Source organism: Anser brachyrhynchus (assembly GCF_964034855.1).
Source record: "Anser brachyrhynchus genome assembly, chromosome: 25".
In the NCBI taxonomy this organism is placed as follows: domain Eukaryota; kingdom Metazoa; phylum Chordata; class Aves; order Anseriformes; family Anatidae; genus Anser; species Anser brachyrhynchus.
The window spans coordinates 1,440,109-1,458,272 of record NC_137718.1 but is presented as its reverse complement, the minus strand read 5'-3'; the positions used below and the strand labels follow the sequence as shown (position 1 = coordinate 1,458,272).

General features: G+C 59.1%; 2 protein-coding genes across 3 annotated transcripts; one reads left to right on the top strand and one right to left on the bottom strand.

Moving 5' to 3' along the window:
* Window positions 1–105: 105 nt before the first annotated feature.
* BACE1 (beta-secretase 1) lies at window positions 106–9,676 on the top strand. 2 transcript variants are annotated; one of them, XM_080567653.1, is made up of 10 exons: window positions 106–481; window positions 3,130–3,218; window positions 3,403–3,619; window positions 4,076–4,213; window positions 4,361–4,495; window positions 4,819–4,920; window positions 5,052–5,201; window positions 5,314–5,485; window positions 5,596–5,871; window positions 9,295–9,676. In XM_080567653.1, the coding sequence occupies exons 1-9, from the start codon at window positions 233–235 to the stop codon at window positions 5,835–5,837; spliced, it is 1,494 nt and encodes a 497-aa protein (XP_080423779.1). In that variant the 5' UTR covers window positions 106–232; the 3' UTR covers window positions 5,838–5,871; window positions 9,295–9,676. The 2 variants fall into 2 exon arrangements, with proteins under 2 accessions (XP_080423779.1, XP_080423778.1); XM_080567652.1 differs by lacking the exon at window positions 9,295–9,676 and adding an exon at window positions 6,547–9,280.
* RNF214 (ring finger protein 214) lies at window positions 9,582–18,153 on the bottom strand. The gene is made up of 15 exons (XM_080567651.1): window positions 18,019–18,153; window positions 17,693–17,942; window positions 17,528–17,587; window positions 16,556–16,696; window positions 15,733–15,872; window positions 14,666–14,734; window positions 13,748–13,844; window positions 13,477–13,565; window positions 12,906–12,996; window positions 12,357–12,455; window positions 11,607–11,983; window positions 10,969–11,104; window positions 10,567–10,674; window positions 10,098–10,193; window positions 9,582–9,837 (listed from the first exon to the last, which is right to left on the bottom strand). The coding sequence occupies exons 1-15, from the start codon at window positions 18,099–18,101 to the stop codon at window positions 9,772–9,774; spliced, it is 1,902 nt and encodes a 633-aa protein (XP_080423777.1). The 5' UTR covers window positions 18,102–18,153; the 3' UTR covers window positions 9,582–9,771.
* Window positions 18,154–18,164: the final 11 nt, after the last annotated feature.

The following is an 18,164-nucleotide window of genomic DNA, read 5'->3' as shown; positions in this document are numbered from 1 at the left end:
GCTCCGTTCCGTGCCCGGAGCGCTTCCGCCGGCGGCGGGCGGGCGGGGCGACGGCGTCCGGAGCGGGCGGGCGCAGGGGCGGGGAGCGTCGCTCCGCCATGCCCGCCGCCCCGCTCGGCCCCGCGCCGCCTGCCCGCCCCGGCGCGGCCGCCCGGCCGAGGCGCGGGGCGCTGCGGGCCCGCTGAGGGCGTTGGGAGCCGGGGGGGAGCGGGCAGCCCCCCGCCGCGCGGCCATGGCTCCCGCCTGGCCCTGCCTGCTGCTCTGCCTCGGCGCCGCGGCCCTGCGAGCCGGCCCGGCCCCGCCGCGCATCCGCCTGCCGCTGAGGGGAGGCGCGGCCCCGCCGCCGGGCCCCCGGGCTCGCCGGGCCCCGGAGGAGGAGGCCGAGCGGAGGGGGAGCTTCGTGGAGATGATCGATAACCTGCGCGGCAAGTCCGGCCAGGGCTACTACGTGGAGATGACGGTGGGCAGCCCCCCGCAGAAGGTAAGGGCCCGGCCCCCGGCCCCTCTGCACCCAAAGGTCCCCGCCAGGGCTCAGCCTCCCTGGGGAGGGGACCCGCAGGGCGGGAGCCCCATCAGCCCCGGGCTCTTGTTGTCAGCACCCCTCGCATCCTGGGGGCTGCCCTGCCTGCCCTCGAGCACCGTTTTCGGGGTGCCCGAGGGTCGGGAGGCAGTCTGAGGGCCGTGTGCCGGCCTCGCAGCCCGGAGGAGCCAGCTCCTCCTCTCTGTTACGGGTGAGATCGCGGAATTCCCTGCTGCCCCGTCCTTTTGCACCTGGACACCCACGCCCGCCGCCGTCAGCGTTGAGTTTGGCCCGCCAGGGTGCCAGTGAAACGCCTGGGGGCCGCGTTTCTTCACGTGCACGGCCAGGTTCCGTCCTGCTGCCGCCCACAGTGTAGGCCGGCTCTGCCAAAACTCCCCGTGCCCACGTAGGCTCGGAAATAGCGGCTGGCTTCTCTGCGTGCACCTCTTGCACGATCTGCCTCCTTCCTCGGGTGCCCAGCACGTTTTTGCGCCGGGGGTGCGCTCCCAGCGCTGGGAACGGCAGGGGAAAAGCAGCAAAAGGAGCGGTTCCCCCCGGCCGGGGGGTTCGTACCGCCGTCACGGAACATCACGCACAGAAATCAGGTCCCTCGAGGCGGTTTCGTGTTGTCCGTGGGTCTTCAGGATGTGTTTTTCTGCTCTGGCAGGGTGCGTTTAGGGAGAAAGGAGATTATTTCTGAAATCTGGTCTTAAATGTGATTTCATCATCCAGCCCTACTGGAGCTCTTGCCTGGAACCTGCCATGTGTCGCAGCTGCCAAACAATTTCAGTGAGAACCACCTGTTCCCGGGCACTCGTGGATTTCAGAAACAGCCCCCCGTTCGGGCAGCACCTCCCAGCCTTGGCCTCCTGCCAGCCGTGGATGTGGGGTGTGTGCGTGTGCCTGCGTGCGTGCGCGTTCGTGTGCTGGAGCAAAATCCCTCCAGGCATTTTAATGGGATTAAAAGACTCACGTGAAAGGGAACGTTTGTGCATAGGCAGGAGATCGGGGAGCACGGTGCGCGTTTATCCGGGAGGATGCGTGCGTCCCCTCCGAAGGCCCACGTGCAGCCCACCGCACCCCATCACCAGCCCACCTCCCTCCTTGCCTTTCCTTTCCGCCTTCCTGCTGCTAACGAGGGAGCCCCTGCGTTCCGTCGTGCTTTAATTTTGCCTGCAGAGCCTCTGTCAACAACGAATTCCTCACTCCCCCCGTCCCTCGGCATGTCGGTTGCGCTGCACGCTTGCGCCCGTGCCACCGGCGCCGGCCGATCCAGCCCAGCGCCAGGAGGAGGGCGGCAGCGGAGCAGCCAGCGCCAGCTCCGGGACAGATGGCAGAGGCTCGGAGCCACAGCCGCCCGACTTGTCCCCCCCACCACCCCACGAGTGCTGCTGCCGAGGCGCCCGGAGGGGCCGTCACATCCAGGGAGCTGCGGGCGGGTTCGGGAAGCAGCCCTGCCACGCGCGGCCCGGCCTCGCTGGTGCACGCCGCGTCCTGGGCTGAGCCTGAAGGATGCGGGTGCGACGCGTGCGACAGCGAACCCAAGTCAGCAGAGCAGGGCCTGCGAGCTCCCCCCGCCGCTTACGCCGGCACAAAAGGCTGCACGTGGCAGCGCCGGTGAGAGCCTGGGGGGAGCAGCCAGGCTCGGGGCGTGCATGCGGGTCCTGGGGAGCCGCAGGTGGCCCCAGCTTCCTGACGCCGTCGTCGTTCTCAGCGAGGCGAAGTCTCCCGAGCAAAACCCCCCTTCCCGCGTCCTCTCCCCGCAGCGTCAGCTCAGCAGGTCTCTCTCCAGGGAAACGCCTCCCCGGGCGCCCTGGAGATGAGCCCCAGCTGCTGGCGGGGCAGGGGGGGCCGCAGGCGGGGATCGTGGCCCTGCGGGATGTTTGCCAACCCTGCCTGGGAGCTGCTAAGCCAGGGCAGCGGCAGAAATGAAGCGGGAGCAGAGCTCAGCATATGGACGGCCGATTAGCGGCCCCAGCGAGCCGTGGCAGCTCGCGTACCAGCAGTCCTCCCCCCCCCACACCCCGTGCTGGGTGAGCAAATCGCATTTCGTGGCAGGGGGAGCCCGGGGACCCTGTCTTGGTGCTGCCCCCTCCAGCTGGGGGTGCCCAGCGCCGGTTGCAGGGCCCGAGGCCGCGCCAGGCAGGGCAGGGGAGCTCAGGGTGTTTGCACAGAGCCCGGCGGTGTTTGCTCTCTGTGCAGCAGCCTGGTGTCACCGACTCCTGCCCCGGCACCGAGTCCTCTCTTGCACAACTGCTCCGAGCCGTGCTCAGCTCAGCCCCTCCTGCACTCCCCAGGCGCAGCAGCTCCCCCCGGGCAGCCCCCCTGTCCTGCCTCCGCCTGTCCCAGCACCCCAGGGGGGGCAGGCGCAGAGCCCTGCCTCTTCTGCCAGCCGGGGGTGAGCGGGACGTGCCCTGGCCGGGAGGGCAGAGCCAGGCTCGCCGCCGAGGTGAGGCGTGGAGGGCTGGGAAGCACAGGGCACGGCAGCCCCACGGCACAGGGACGGGGAGGGCATCACTCGCCTGCGGTGCCGAACGGAGCTGGGTGCTGCTGGGTGCAGCCTGGGTCCCGCGGCAGTGGCGAGCTCCCTGTCTCTCTTCCTTCTCCAGCTGAATATCCTGGTGGACACCGGGAGCAGTAACTTCGCCGTGGGAGCTGCGCCTCACCCCTTTCTCCGGAGATACTACCAGCGGCAGCTGTGAGTACGCTGCGGGGCCTGGGGCTGGGGGAAAACGGCCCGGCCACCGGTCCTTGTGCCCGTGACCCAGCCCCGCGGGTGGTCTCACGTCTTGCTGGGCGTCGGGCCAGACCCGGCCCCCAGACACCCACAGGCACCCGCTCCTCTGCCCTGCTTTCACTCTGGCTCTTTGACACCGCTGCAGGTCCAGCACCTACCGCGACCTGCGGAAGGGCGTGTACGTGCCCTACACGCAGGGCAAGTGGGAAGGGGAGCTGGGCACTGACCTCGTCACCATCCCCCACGGCCCCAACGTCACCGTCAGAGCCAACATCGCTGCCATCACCGAGTCGGACAAATTCTTCATCAACGGCTCCAACTGGGAAGGGATCCTGGGGCTGGCCTACGCTGAGATCGCCCGGGTGAGCGCTGGGCGCGCTGGGGCCCTGCTGCCCCGCGGACAGGCTGCCTGCACCTCCGTCCCCACCTTGCTCCGGCTTTGCGGGCACCTCCAGCCACCCAGAGCGGGGCTTTCAGGGCCAGCTTCCCGGGAGCTGAGCAGCGTGAGACCTGCCTGCCAGGCGCCACCCCGCAGCACCCTGTGAGCGCGGAGGGGCTCGCGCACACACGGGCGGCCCGGGGCGTCCCGTCCCAGCACAGCACGTCTCGCCCAAGGGTTCAGATCCCCTCCTAGCTCTGCTCAGTCCCAACGGGCTGCTGACGTTGAGCCCTGCCCCAGCAGCGTGCAGAGACGTGATTCCTGGGGGGCATAGCGAGAGGACATCTCCCGGCTGTCCTCCCCCAGGCGTGGAGAGCCCCTGGAGAAGGGGCAGCACTGACGCATCCCTGCCCTGCCTCTGCTTTTCTCCTCCCACCAGCCCGACGACAGCCTGGAGCCCTTCTTTGACTCCTTGGTGAAGCAGACCCAGGTGCCCAACATCTTCTCCCTCCAGCTTTGCGGGGCAGGCTTCTCGCTCAACGAGACGGAGGCCCTGGCCTCAGTGGGAGGCAGCATGGTGAGTGGTGTGGAGCCAGCGCGGTGGGGGGAGGCCGGGGCCTCCTCCTGCGACGCAGTGGTCCCCGAGGGCAGGGCTGGCCACGTGGGGCTGCTCTGGCTGGAGGTGGCGACACGTGGCGGCAGCACCTTCCCGTCCCCGTCGCAGATCATCGGTGGCATCGACCGCTCGCTGTACGTGGGTGACATCTGGTACACGCCCATCCGCAAGGAGTGGTACTACGAGGTGATCATCGTCAGGCTGGAGGTCAACGGGCAGGACCTGAACATGGACTGCAAAGAGGTGACGGGCACCAGGGGAACCGGCCCGGTTTTGTTGCTGCTGCCGGAGGCGTTTGTGCTTCGATTACGGCTAACGTCACCCAGGGCAGCGAATGCTGTGGGTGCCTGTGGTTCAGGGGCTCGTTGCTGAAGGAAGCTGAGGGCAGCAGGCTGCTCGAGACCAGAGCCTGGGACGTGGCGATGGGCTCAAAGGAAGCAGAGCTTGGCCCTGGCCCAGCCTCGGTAGCTGTGCAGGGGTAGCCAGAGCAGCCAGGTGCCGGGAGGGAGGAGAGGAGCTGGGCTGGGGCGTTCAGTCTGGGTCACTCTTCCTCTCGCTGCCCCCAGTATAACTACGACAAGAGCATCGTGGACAGCGGGACCACCAACCTCCGGCTACCGAAGAAGGTGTTTGAGGCTGCGGTGAAATCCATCAAAACAGCTTCCTCGGTCGGTGTGGCCCCTGAAAGCAGCCCCGTCCCCGGTGTGGTGCTGCGGGCAGGGTGGCTGCCCGTCACCAGCCCCAGCATCTCAGCTCTCTGCCTGCACGGTCCTGCTCACCTCCCCTTTCCCTCCGGCAGACAGAGAAGTTCCCAGATGGCTTCTGGCTGGGGGAGCAGCTGGTTTGCTGGCAGGTCGGCACCACCCCCTGGCACATCTTTCCTGTCCTGTCCCTCTACCTGATGGGGGAGGCCACCAACCAGTCCTTCCGCATCACCATCCTGCCCCAGGTGAGCGCTGAGCAGGAGAGCGGGCGGGAGCTGGTCTGCGCGGGGTGGGCACAGCTCCCTGCCCGGCACGTGCATCCCTGGGACAGAGCTGACGGCGCTTCCCTTCGTGCAGCAATACCTGCGGCCGGTGGAGGATGTGGCCACCTCTCAGGACGACTGCTACAAGTTCGCCATCTCTCAGTCCTCCACCGGCACTGTCATGGGCGCTGTCATCATGGAGGGCTTCTACGTGGTCTTTGACCGCGCCCGCAAGCGCATCGGCTTTGCTGTCAGTGCCTGCCACGGTACGGGACGGGCGAGGGAGGGAAGCAGGGAAGGAGCGGAGCCAGGGGGAAGGGATGCGGACGCGCAGCGGTTTCACGGTGACCAGAGCCTTGCCTTATCCTGCCCGCAGTGCACGACGAGTTTCGGACGGCCGCAGTGGAGGGGCCCTACCTGCACTCCAACATGGAGGACTGTGGCTACAACATCCCGCAGACGGACGAGTCCACCTTGATGACCATCGCGTACGTCATGGCAGCCATCTGCGCCCTGTTCATGCTGCCCCTCTGCCTCATGGTGTTTCAGTGGCGCTGCTTCCACTGCCTGCGGCGGGACCACGACGACTTTGCCGATGACATATCCTTGCTGAAGTGACACCGGAGCTTGGGGGCAGTCCCGGGGCCCGCAGGTGAGGTAGCAGGGCAAGGAGAGGTAGGTCCTTTTTCTGGAGGCAGGACAGCAGCGTGGGGAGCTCAGACAGTCAGCCAAAGCCCTTCTGGCCCCAGGGGACGCTGTGCCCTTTGGGTCTAGCGGGCCAGGAGTGACCCACTGCCAGGAGCAGGCCAGCCTCGAGGTTAGGCCCTTGTGTCCCTGGGTCACCGTTGCCTAGGGCAGCATTTGGGTAGCAGGACAGGAGAGGGAACACCAGCACTGGGGAGCAGGCGGAGATCTGATCCCTTTAACGTTAGGATCCCCCTCTGTGCTCCAGGGCTTTGCCCTGGTTCCTGACACCAGCCACCCCTTGCTGACCTGTAGCTGGCCACCAGCACGTGTTCAGCATGTGCTTGCAGCCTGTGGGGAAGCAGCATGTGCAAGGGCAGCCATGGGAGCCCCAGGTTTCAGCTGCTTTTATCTGGGACCTGCGGAAACAGTGTGGGAGCTGGGGGGTGACAGCACAGCAACCCTGTCCCGCCTGCAGCCCCCGGTAGGGCCGGGTACGGGTCTCTGCTCCGGTACGAGGATGAGCTGGGCTTCCCCTAGCTGTCCTGCCCAGGCCTGCCGAGCGTGACAGAGTCAAACTGATGAGCCATCCCATGTCTGTCCCCTTCCCCCTCACCCTGTCCTGCGTATCTGCCCTCCTCAGCCTGCTCCGCAGGGAAGCTGCTGGCCTGGGCCCTCCGTGTAGTGACGTGTGTGCATGTGCGCTGTGGCTGTGCCTTCCCCACGCAGCTCCCCTCCCCTGGACGCCTGGGAGCTGGACTCCAGCGAGTGCACCTCCAGAGCCTCCAGCCCCAGCCCCGGGCTTTTGGGAAATAGCCCACGGTGCCAGCCTGGAGCTGCCCGGGGCCGTGGGAAGGCAGGCAGGGGGCTTTCCTAGCGGCTGCTCCCATCCTGCTGCTCTCCTGTATACCGCTCGCTCTAACATTTACCGTGGCATTTCCCTGCCCTCCCGGCCTGTCCTCCCTCTGCTGCCAGCCCCAGGCTCCCTGCTCACCCTGCCCTGGCTGCCTCCCAGGACGGGCAGCCATCCTCCCCCGGCTCCTTCCGATCACCACGTCCCCTCTGGGGACCGGGAACCGCCTCACCTCCATTCCAGCACCGACAGCGTTTGCCGCGTAGAAGCTGGTGGCTGCTGCCCTCCGGGCCCGGGGACAACAGCCTGTGCTCCGGGACACGGGGCTCTCCTCCCTGCGCTTCGCAGCTCTCGGACTGCACGGGGAACGAAGGAAGGAGCTTTCCCCTCGCACGCTGCACAGCCTGGAACAAGCAGAAACTGAGCGCCGGGAGGCAGCCGAGCGCTGAAGCCCAGCGCCAGCCCGTTTCCCCGGCCCACTCGCCTGTTTGAAAGCCATAGGGGAGCCAGTGCCAGGCTCGGTGGCCCCCGCCTGCAGCCGCTGCCTTGCCTCGCCTCACCAGCCGGCCAGAACCGCGGCGGCTCCGTGCTGCTGCGCTCGCGCCACGCGTCCTCGCGCCCCGGCACCAGACACGCTCGGACCCGGGCTCCTGCTCTCAAGGCATGAGACACCCCGGCAGCTCTGGGCAACGGGAGGTGGCTCTGGGGACTGCAGCGGTTATTATTTTTTAAACACGTGGTTGTATTTATTATTTTAGGGGGTTGTTTGTTTTTTTGTTTGTTTGTTTTTTTACAATGCAAGTCACTGGTAGTACAGCTGCGCAGAATCAAGGCGTGTATATAGCAGGTCCGTACTGCACCCAGGGGTACAAATAACGGTCGCTTCTCACGGGTACAAATAACGGTCGCTTCTCACCTGTACAAAATTTACATATAGCTATATTTTTAATTCCAGCGCTGAAAGCCACTGTTCCAAACCCACCGTTAGGGGATTTGGTCCTGTTCTGTTTTTTTTTCAATACGTTTAGCCCTCTGCTCAGTCCTAGGGCCTTGGCCACCACCCAAGCCCAGGGCTCGCTCGGCAGCGGCACGCTTGGATGGAAGCACTTTATGGATCGTGGGCGACCTGGAGTTGGTTTCAGAGGCAGTAGTGCGTGTAAGGGATCTGGTGGTAACGACGGAGGGGTGCAGGAGGAGGGCACAGCTGGATCGCAGCGTGGTGGTTCTCAGGCTGAAAGGACACGTGGCAGAGGAGGCAGTTTTGCCCTCAACTTGTTCATACGGCAAAGGGAGGACTTTATGGAGTGAAACAACCCTCCCTTTCTTCCTCTGTCAGCCCCCCCTGCAGTCCCCTCCTCCCTTCCCCAGAGCACATGCTCTTGAGCTTGCAGACAGTCGATACCGCTCAGTTTCCTTACTTCTCTGCCTCAGCCTGGGACGTGGAAGCGCTTTGTTTTTAGCAGCGAGATTCACTAACTAAAAAGGCAACGTTCACCCGCAAGCGAAAGTCAGAGCTACCTGTGGTGCTGGGGCCTGGGCAGAGCTGAGCCCCGAGTTCAGCTGGGGACAAGGGCTGGAGCATTACAAGCCTACAGTAATCACCAGGGTTAAAGCTCATTAACGAAATCCTTCACTTAAATATTTCTTCAAAAAAGCAGTGAGGGAGCCAGTGAGCGAGGCAGGAGAAAGCACAGCGTAGGAGACCACAGAAGAGGCAACCCAGCCCTAACACTGGGAACTGCCCTGACAGCCCCTTACACGCACCCCTAAACCACCCCCCTTTGCTGGGTCTGGAAACAGCCTCCAGTTCCCGTGCTGTGCTCCCAAACTCTGCTCGTCCAGCAATTCAGCTCCAGCGCGAGGGCAAAGTTATGCAATTGCAGAGTGCACACAGACCTCCACACCCTTGTGCCTGCCCAGGACCCTCCCCAGGATCCCAGCGACTCTGTTGTGGACCACTGCCTTAAAACGTGCTGACAAGCGTGTGTGCGCACGTGTGGAGAGATTCAGGCTATGGCCAAATTCAGGCATGCCGTAGGTACTCTGGCAGTGCCTGCACTGACCAGCCCCAAGGCAAAGCTGCTTCTAGCAGCGCTGAATTTGTGCTACAGACTGCAGAAAAAAAAAAAAAAAGGAAAAAACCTACAGAGTAAGCGCAAGATTTTAAGTGGTGCTGAGCACCTCGTGATCCCACCGAAATCCATGGAGAAAGGGTTGGTGCCTCAGCCCGTGTTTTAGGAGAAAGTACAGGAAAGGGAAAACTAGAATCTGCAACTGGTTGGTTATCCTGAGCTGCAGCACAGCCAAATTTGTTCACGCCCCAGTGCTCCTTCCCCAGGACCCGGAGTTACACCAGGAAACACCAGGTGAAAGCGTGTGCAGGACTCTGCCCAGCGGGAGGAGGGATGGGGCTGGCCGCCGCAGGCTGCCGCTGTAGACTCCAGTACTCTGTAACCTATCGTCTGTGTAAGAACAATGAATGTTAACACGGTAAATTATTACATTAAAAAGAAAAATACAAAAATACTTCTCACCTAGAACCTGTTCATTGCTAAGAGGGGAACTATCCAGAGCACGAGCAGCCCCAGATGGACGTGGCGTGGCAGGGAACTGCTCGGCTGGGGCGTGGTGATGCCAGACATCCTGCCAAGGGGAGCGGCTGCGGTAAGCGTGGAGCTGGTGGGAGCGCTGCCCCCAGGGAAGAATACGCGCAGCTAAGGGGGAAGAGGCAGTCACAGCAGCCCCCCAGCAAGGAGCTTTTGCTTTAACACGTTAGAAAGGAAGCCAGTAAGGCTACGAACTAAGAAATGAGCAGCAGCACCAGATCACTGCATAATATACACACTTTATTTATGAATTTGTATGTATACAGACTTTCTATACACACATTACCTATATAATAAAAATGTACATGTGTATACATGGTCGTATAAATATAGAACTGTAGAAATCTTAGAACTGATCCTGTCTATTCACAGCAACTCCTCCCGTGGGACCACTTTGTTCGAGTAGCCGTCATTTGAGACTTGGACAAAAGGGGCAAGTGTCATTTGTGTTGGTTTGTGCCCAGAATTTGATGCACTGGAAGAGAGAGAATTAGTCAAGAGCCACTGGCACAACTCAAAGGCGCTGTGAACGGAGCGTGGCATTACTTTTCCAGAACAGTGCTGGCAAGGGGCGCTCATTTTAAGGGACGGTTTACTTTGCTCCTTAGAAACAGCCCCCATGGAAAGGTCACAAGGGAGCCCTCTCCAGCCTAGCAGACCATCATGATCTACCATCTGCACCGGGAACCTTATAAGGAACAAAAAGACGTGCACGTAGCAGGGAAGCACACTCACCTCCTTGTGAAGCACATGCGAACAGGCCATGGGGTGAAGGTCACTGGGCTGCACAAGCTTCTGGCACATGAGACACAGCTTACAGGCAGCGGGGGTCTGGCGCAAGCAGCGAGGGAACACAGAGCAGATAGTCACAGCAGTCCCACATCCCACCTCAGATCCCACAAGACGTCTTCCAGCTACATGTCCTGCCCGCTGCAGCCAGGGGCCACAGTTTGCCCAGTTCCTCCCTCTGCACACCAATCCTGCAGCCATTCCCTCCTCCCCCAATGCAGGGCATGCAGAATCCAAGCTGCTAACCCGTCCCTTCTACCCCAACAGCACGAGTAGCTGTGTGACGAGAGGTCCCAACTTCACTGGCTTGTCCCTTTGGCCACTTCTCAGAAGGGCTCCCTCCCCAGATAGCTTTCCCTGGGGATGTTGAAGTGCTCTAGGAAGGCAAAAAAAAAAAAAAAAAAGAAAGTCTTACATGTGATGCTGTTCCAGGGTAAGCCACCTGGGCCGGGGGCAGGAACATGGGCGTGCTGATTTGAGGCAGCGGAGCAGAAAACATGGGGGCCCTGATTCGACCGAGGGGCTGCAGGGAGGCAAACAAGGCATTATCAAACAGTGCAGAAGGAAAGGACAGCCGAGCTACCCCACGTTAACGCAGGGCAAAACTCCCCTAGAGTAAACGCCCCAGTCAGCAGAGAGGGGAACCCACAGGACACGCCTGGTGCACACAGCCCAAGCCTGAGCTCTGCGTGGATCCAGCAGCAGGCCCCGTGCAGCTCAGCCTGCGAGGAGCCAAGGAACAGGAAACTTCTCACTGCCACCCAGGTTGCCCTTCTCTGCAGCCCCCCTGCCCCCAGCACCACCCCAGCTATCCCACCTGAGCCCCGGCTGCTGCCCGCTCCTGCTGCTCCGCGAGCTTGGCCGCCACCAGCTGGTTGAGCTCCTCCATGGTCAGCCCCGCCATGGTCCTCCGAGCAGTCTTGATCTGCTGCAGGATGTTGGTGAGCTGGGCCCTGCAGAACAGCAGCCTGCTAAGAGCTCCCACCCACCGCCAGCGGGTCCCCCCCCCACCAAAGGGCCGACGATACCGCGCGCCAGCCAGCCCTGTGCCAGGGGAAGGCTCTGGCACAGCACAAGGGTACGTGCTCTCAGCCATACAAGCGAGACAAATGGCGCGCTGAGCTTCTGTCCCTAAAATGCTGGGAAAGAGTGGGAAATCCCAGCTGGAGCGAGAGACAGCGCCCACCTGTCACGCAGCACCTCGTTTAAGGCAAGGCTGCACGCAGAGAGCTCCTGGCTGCGTTCACCTATCGCTGCTGGGCTCGGCATCAAGCTCCAAACCTGCCTTGCTCAGTGCTGTGGCAAACCTGACAGAGAGCAGCCGCCCTTTGCTCCTCGCCTTCAGGCTTCCTTTACTTCCCTCCAGCCCCAAGCTGAGCTCCACTTCCCCCTGTCCCTGCTGACACCTCACACACTCGGCTCCATCCTCCGGGAAGGACAACACGAGGCACGTACTTGTTGCACTGCGGAAACCGAGTCAACAACTTCTCCAAAAGCTTTTCCAGCTTATCCGCCGGCTGCGGCCTGTGAAACTCTGGAGTGACCTTAACTCCTCCCAGGCCTGGCGGAGGAGGGATGGAGGCAGCAGGAGTCATATGAGGACTGTGGGTGCCGATGAGCGACGCCACGACAGGGCTGTTTCTTCCTTGGGAAGCAGGCAGCGGCGGGGAAGGCTGGTTGGGCCTGGAGATCGCGGGGTTCAGGAGAGGAAAGGAGAGCGCCCTAGGGTCGGCGCTCGGCATGACCATGGGAACGGGGACTGGTCCTATGGGAAACGGGAGCCTGGGAGTGAGGGATGGGTTGGGCTGGAATGCCGTCAGCATGAAATCTGTCTGAGAAAGAAAAACGGGGTTGGGGGAAGAAAAGGCTGGTTAGAATAAGCCCATCCTGAAAGCAGAGCTGAGCACCTTCCTCCCCAGCCAGACGGGAGGCGGGCTGTGCCACGGGCACCCGCCACTACACTCCTCGTGACCAGGAAGGGCTGTGCAGACCCTCTCCCTTCTCACCAGGGAAAGCAGGTGAGCCCAGACAGAGCTGCCTCAGGGGACAAGCCCAGGGCTCCAATAAATGTAATCCTGCAGCCTCCTCCAATGCACACAGCACAGGCAGTACCAGTCACAGGCCAACAAACAGGCTGTCCCCAGAGCCTCACAGAAGCATCAGAGCAATCAAAGCTTGTGTTTGTTAGGCTGGAGAGGCACTCACTTCTGAGGGTGGAGGTGGCAGTGTTGGGGTTGGGATCTGTGGGAGGCTGCTCAGCTTTGTTCCGTTTCTCACCATCTGAATGTGGTCATTGAACTGGTCCTAGCAGAGAGAAAACAGACGCATTTATCAAAGCCTCTGCCTCGGGAAGTTCTGGGCACTGAATGCCTACAACAGGCAAATTCCCCAGCCGCAGCTGCCTGAGCAAAGCATTCTCAGCCCCAGAACGGTCACAGGCCCTAAGCAGGTCATTTGGTTTCACAGAACAAAAGAGAATGAAAAAGGACCTGGAAAGAGAAAAAGAGTAACGGCTTCTGTGGTTAACCCAACACTGCTTTCATATCCACGTGGCTTATCCACACGCACGAGCCTGAAGAGGCAGGCAGATCTCTGCAGCTGCTCACAAACACACTGACTGTGCCATGCGTTTGGGCACAAACCTCTTTCCCGGGTCTTAAGTCTTCCCTCAAAGAGAGTTGAAATTAAGCATGCAAAGCAGCATTGATGTGAACCACATGTTCTTAGGCCAGGAGCTGTCTGATAGCAACTTACTCTGACACTCTCCTTCGTCATTCGTATCCTGTTCAGCCTCATCTCCCACTCCTGCTTTGGCCTCATTGTCTCCAGCGTTGGTGGCGCAGACCTGCAAGAACAATTTAACCTTCCCTCTTGCAAGCATGCTCTCACTTGCAGCAAAGTGGGAGCAGCTGAAAGCAACAAACTCCTCCAAGCCTCCTGCCTTCCCCAGCAGGGCTCCCCTCCTCTGGCTGGGCGGGAAGGAGAGCTCAAACCCAGGCGAGGAACCCCACAAGAGGAGAGCACACAGTGCTACCCGAGTGCAGAGACTGATCTGGTAGACAGAGACATCAACCCCACAGACAACCCAGTGCCTACAGCACATAGTCTAGAGCACAGCAGATGTTCAGCAGACGAACAGTGACGGAATAAATAAGCATGGCCCCACCAACCCCTGTTTCGTGACATTACTGAATCACATTAGATTAATAAAGAAAGCCACAGGAAACCCTGAACTATTTCAGTCAAACCGCTAGTATAAGCAGAAGAGGAGAGAAGGTAATTTCAGTGTTCCGGTGCGCCTATCACTTCTGAGACAGGAACTTACTTGAGGTAGGTGAGGTGTAGCTCTGCTTCTTTTTCTGCTTCTTCTAGTTTCAACACCAGCAGCTCCTTTCGGCTCTCCAGGGACAGGATCTAGCAACAGTCCCAACTAACGTTTACTGCACTGACATTTGCTTACCCCTTCTCCAGCCCCATGAAGAGCCTCATCCTTCACTGCTCCTAATTTCACATAATCTGTCATCAATCAATCTGTCATCTAGAATCTCACAAAGACCCTCTTCAACTACTTTGCAGGTAAGAAGTCATCTACTAACCTCTGCTTTCCAGGCCCGTTCTGTCTCCTCAAGAATGTTCCTGTTGATTTCATTGTGCTGGTTCTTCAGCTTATCTAGCTCCATCTCCCACAGCTGCCTGCAAATAGAGACAGAACAAATCTGCTTCGGCATTGGAACGACTTGAAACAGGAGAGCTGACAAACTCCCACAAAGCCAATTGATCCTCGTAGCTCTTGATGGGGTGGAACTGTGGGATACTGACAGCTTCCAGACCATGACACCAGTCACATTTCCCAAGGCTGCATGAGTCACAGTCCCAAGAGTGAGCTGTTCCAAAGCATGCAGACAACCACTATGCAAATGTACATGTAGAGATGAGCAAAGAGGGGAGGCAAGAATTCCCCTCACCAAATTCTGTCCAATTTCAAGGAACGGTGCACAGCTCTGAACTAAAAAGCAACCTGAACCAACACACAGAACTCAAGTCATTCTGATCCTGTAGAAGTTCAAAGGTGGCCCTTTCCACCTGTGCCTGGATCTAGAACATGCGCACTGTTAAAATACCTGAAGTGCTCCAGAGTTTAGAGCAGCTGGGCAGCTGCAGGGAACAGCATGGAGGAATAGGTTTCCCTGATTTCTGGGAAGTTGAAATTCAGTCAGAGGTAGCAGTTACCAGCTGAGTCAATCCACTACACATAAATGCTAATCTTATAGGATCTTTATGTAACAAGTATCCAGGAGCCTTCTTGTGACCAGGATCAAAGAGAATTTAATCCAGAGACTGCGAGCACCAGCCTGCTGAAAGGGGAGATAAAACCTCTAGGGCGCCCAGGTGGACAGCACTGCTAGACCCGCCTCTGCAGCCTATGCCATCAGAAGCACAAGATGCACTCCAAACCAAAATGATGAAATAAGAGTGTTCAGCGCTATTAATCTGGAAACAGCTAAGTGCCTTACTTTTCATCAGACTGCTCCGCAATCAGAGAAGCAATCTTGTTTTCCTTCTCCTCCTGTTCTTTCAGCAACCTGCACAAGAAAAAAAAGGACAGATGGAGTCATCCACTGCAGCGGTGTTATCGCACAGCCCCTAATGCTGCAGCTCTCAAGTTTAAACAACGTATTTGCACAGCTGTGTGCCCAACGCAACAGCACACTCTGAAGACTGTTTTCAAACACGTATTGAATAGTTCAATCACCAACATCCTCACAAGCAACAATTTTGCTGTATCATGACACTGCACAACGACTGTAGCATTTAACCTGAGCCCACCACAGAGCTGTGCCACTCTGACACGTACTTTGCAACAGTCCCTTCAGGGGGGAAGCAGGCTGAGCACTTGGAGCCGTTACTAAAACGGTTTATCCAAAAACGTCACTGAGCCCCCAAATTAAAAATTAAAACTAAAAAAATCAGACCTTGAAGACATGTCAGAATGGCTCTATAAAAGCACAAATTCACCATGCAAAGGAACCCTAGGCTCTTTGCAAAGGAATCACATTGCCTGCTTTAGAACCCCTCTGAAACCAGCAAGACTCTTCGCACAGAGCATGCTGCCTACCTCACAGCAAAGTCTGACCACAGCCGAGTCTTTCAAACCATTAGGTATAGGTAGGCTGCTTAAGAGGGAAACTTAACAAGAAACCAAGAAATGTACAACAGAAAACAACAAGACCCTAACCCTGACACCGTAACTGAACAGTCCTGCCCCCTGCTGAAAGGCTCTGGACTCACAAAGATGCAGTAGAGCCCAGCAGAACTGCATGTTAATTTTTGCCAAGTTCTGTCCATTAACAGGTAGAACAACCTGCTGCCCGGAATTTCACTTTGAGATCGTCTGTATACAAAAGCTGCTCTGCTGTAGTTGAATCCACTCAAAACTGCACAGGCCCGTCCTGAAATGCTCAGCAAAATACTTGCCGCTTCCAAAAAGTTTCAAGTGATCCTCTTTTACTTGATCAGATATACATCGAAGTTAACTTACACTTTTCTTCCTAAAAAAATACTTGTTTTTTCATATTAATACCTTCTGCCTTTCTCACAGAGTTTCTCAATTTCTGCTTTCAGATCCTGCTCTTTCTGCAGGAATTCTTTCTTCTCTTTCTCCATCTTCTTCTTTGTCTCTTCTCGCTTGATTGTAACATCCTGAATTGCTTTCAAGATCTCCTAGAGTAACATAAGCATCACACAAATGAAGAGCAAAATTCCCAAGGAATGCTTTTCTTTGTTTTTAAATCCATTAATACCTTAACAAAATTGAAGAGAGATTATGAGATTACACGCGTCATCGGAATCTTTCTTTTTAGTAGATCTAGACGTGATTCATAGAGGTTATCACGAGGAAACACAGGAGACAGACAAAGTCTGAACTACGTGTTCTCCTGTCTCCTTAGAAGAACTTTGGGGCACTCCTTCTCCTGCTCCCTACTCTACTTCTAGGCGATACACCAACGATGGTTCCTTTTATCCTAACCTGAGCCACCGCAGAGCTAGTTGCAAATCTCTTATTTAAGCTAGGGATCCGTGAGCAGTGGCTACAGAGATCTAATTAATGCTGTGGAGTTAGTTCTCTTCACTTCACACTGCTCACCCGGCCAGCACTCATGGGGAAAAGCTCCTGTGCTTGTTGAAGAGATGCTGCAAGATCGCCAGCAGGAACAGATATATACGTAAAATGCTGTACTATAACTTACTTCTGAACTGCTCAGGCTCAGCATCCAGATTTGGGCAGGGACTTATCCTTAATGCTACAAAAATGTGCTTGCATGGGCACACGAGGTCAAATCAGCCCACCTTCATCGCGTAGGGCTAAGGGGCAGGTTACACAGGAAGAAGACTCGGCTAAATACCTGGTGGTTCTTCATCTCTTCCTCCCTCCGCTGCTGGAGCTGCTTAAGCTGTACCTGTAGCTGGTTCTCCACTTGCCTCTGTTTGTCCAACACCTCCTGGTAACGTTCCTTCAGCAAAGCCCTCTCAGACATCATCTTGTCCTGCAGGGGAGAGCAGAAATTCAGGGAGAACCTTCCCTTTCCCTCACACCAGAGACAGCACGGGTGCAAGCAGGAAAGCTCAGCAGTGTGTGAAAGCCTACTGGACGCCAAGGTTGATATCGTCAAGAGCCACATTATCGGCTCCCACTTTCAAAGCTCAGAGAAGACGAATGGAGGCACTGCCTGGAGCTGCAGCTACCACTACATTTCCCCTGCTAAAGAGGACAGCTCAAGAAGGCCGAGGCTGGCATTTAAATGAGAAAAAACATCCTGTGGGAAGGGCAGGGGAGCCAGCACCAGGATGCCTATTGCCAGGAATAGCCCTGCCTCCGGCTACTTCCTTTACCAGCACATCGCTATAAAACCTTGCTGTGGGACGTCCTGTGAACATTTTTAAGCTTCTCCCAACTCTCTGGGATGATTTGGTACGCAAATAATGAAAATCCACTGCTTGGGTGGGAATGTTTTTGTTTTGTAAACAAGATGTTTAGAAAGAAACAAACCAGGGGCATTTCACTTGCTGAGCAGCCAGAGAGAGACCAAGATTCATATCAGGTGTCCGCTGAATTGCCGGGGTGATCTTTCTTGGTCGCATATTAACTATAGCACACGCTAGAGCTGCCAAATACCACAAACGCCATCCCCACCACCACTGCTCTGCAGCGGTTCAGAATTCGGGTCATTTTTGCTGACCGTGGAAGCGCCCCAAGAGCCTTTTTGTCCCCCGTGCTCAGAGAACACGGGCTCCCAAGGCACCAGCGGCCCAGCCGAGCTGCCCAGCAGGACCGCAGACGGGAGGACCGGGACCGTCCGCGGGGCTTCGGCACCCACCAAGTTCTTCTCGATGTCCTGATCCGTGCTGGCGTCCACATCGGCCGTCTTGAAGTCGGTCTGCAAAGGCACACGGACCCCGTTAAGCCGCGGCCCGGCCAGCCCCGACGACCCCCCGGGGAACGCCGGCGGGGACCGGGCCGGGGCCGGCCCCGCAGCCCCCACCTGCACCGCGATGTTCTGCGACGGCTTCGCGGGGGCCGCCTCGGGCTCGGGCTCCTCCGCCGCCCCTCCGCGCTGCCCGCCGGCCTCGGGGGGGCCGCCGCCAGGGCCCGGGCCTTCCTCCCCGTCCTCCTCCTCCTCCTCCTCGTCCTCCGCCGCCGCCCCCTCGCCCCCCGACGGCACCGGGGCCTCGCCGGGGGCCGCCGCGGTCTCCGCGTCTCCTCCGGCCGCCGCCTCGCCGCGGCTCTCGGCGCTGCTCGGAACAAACACCCGGTCACGGCGCCGCCCGGCCCGGCCCGGCCCGCCCCGCCCGGCCCCCCGGGGCCCACCTGGCGGGCGGCGCGGCGGGGCCGGGCTCGCTGAGGCGCGGGGCGGCGGCGGGGCCCTCGGCCTGAGCCCGCTCCAGGGCCATGGCTGGGGCTGGCAGCCGGGGCCGGGGCTGGGCTCGGCGCGGCGCCGCTCCGCCCGCCCGGGG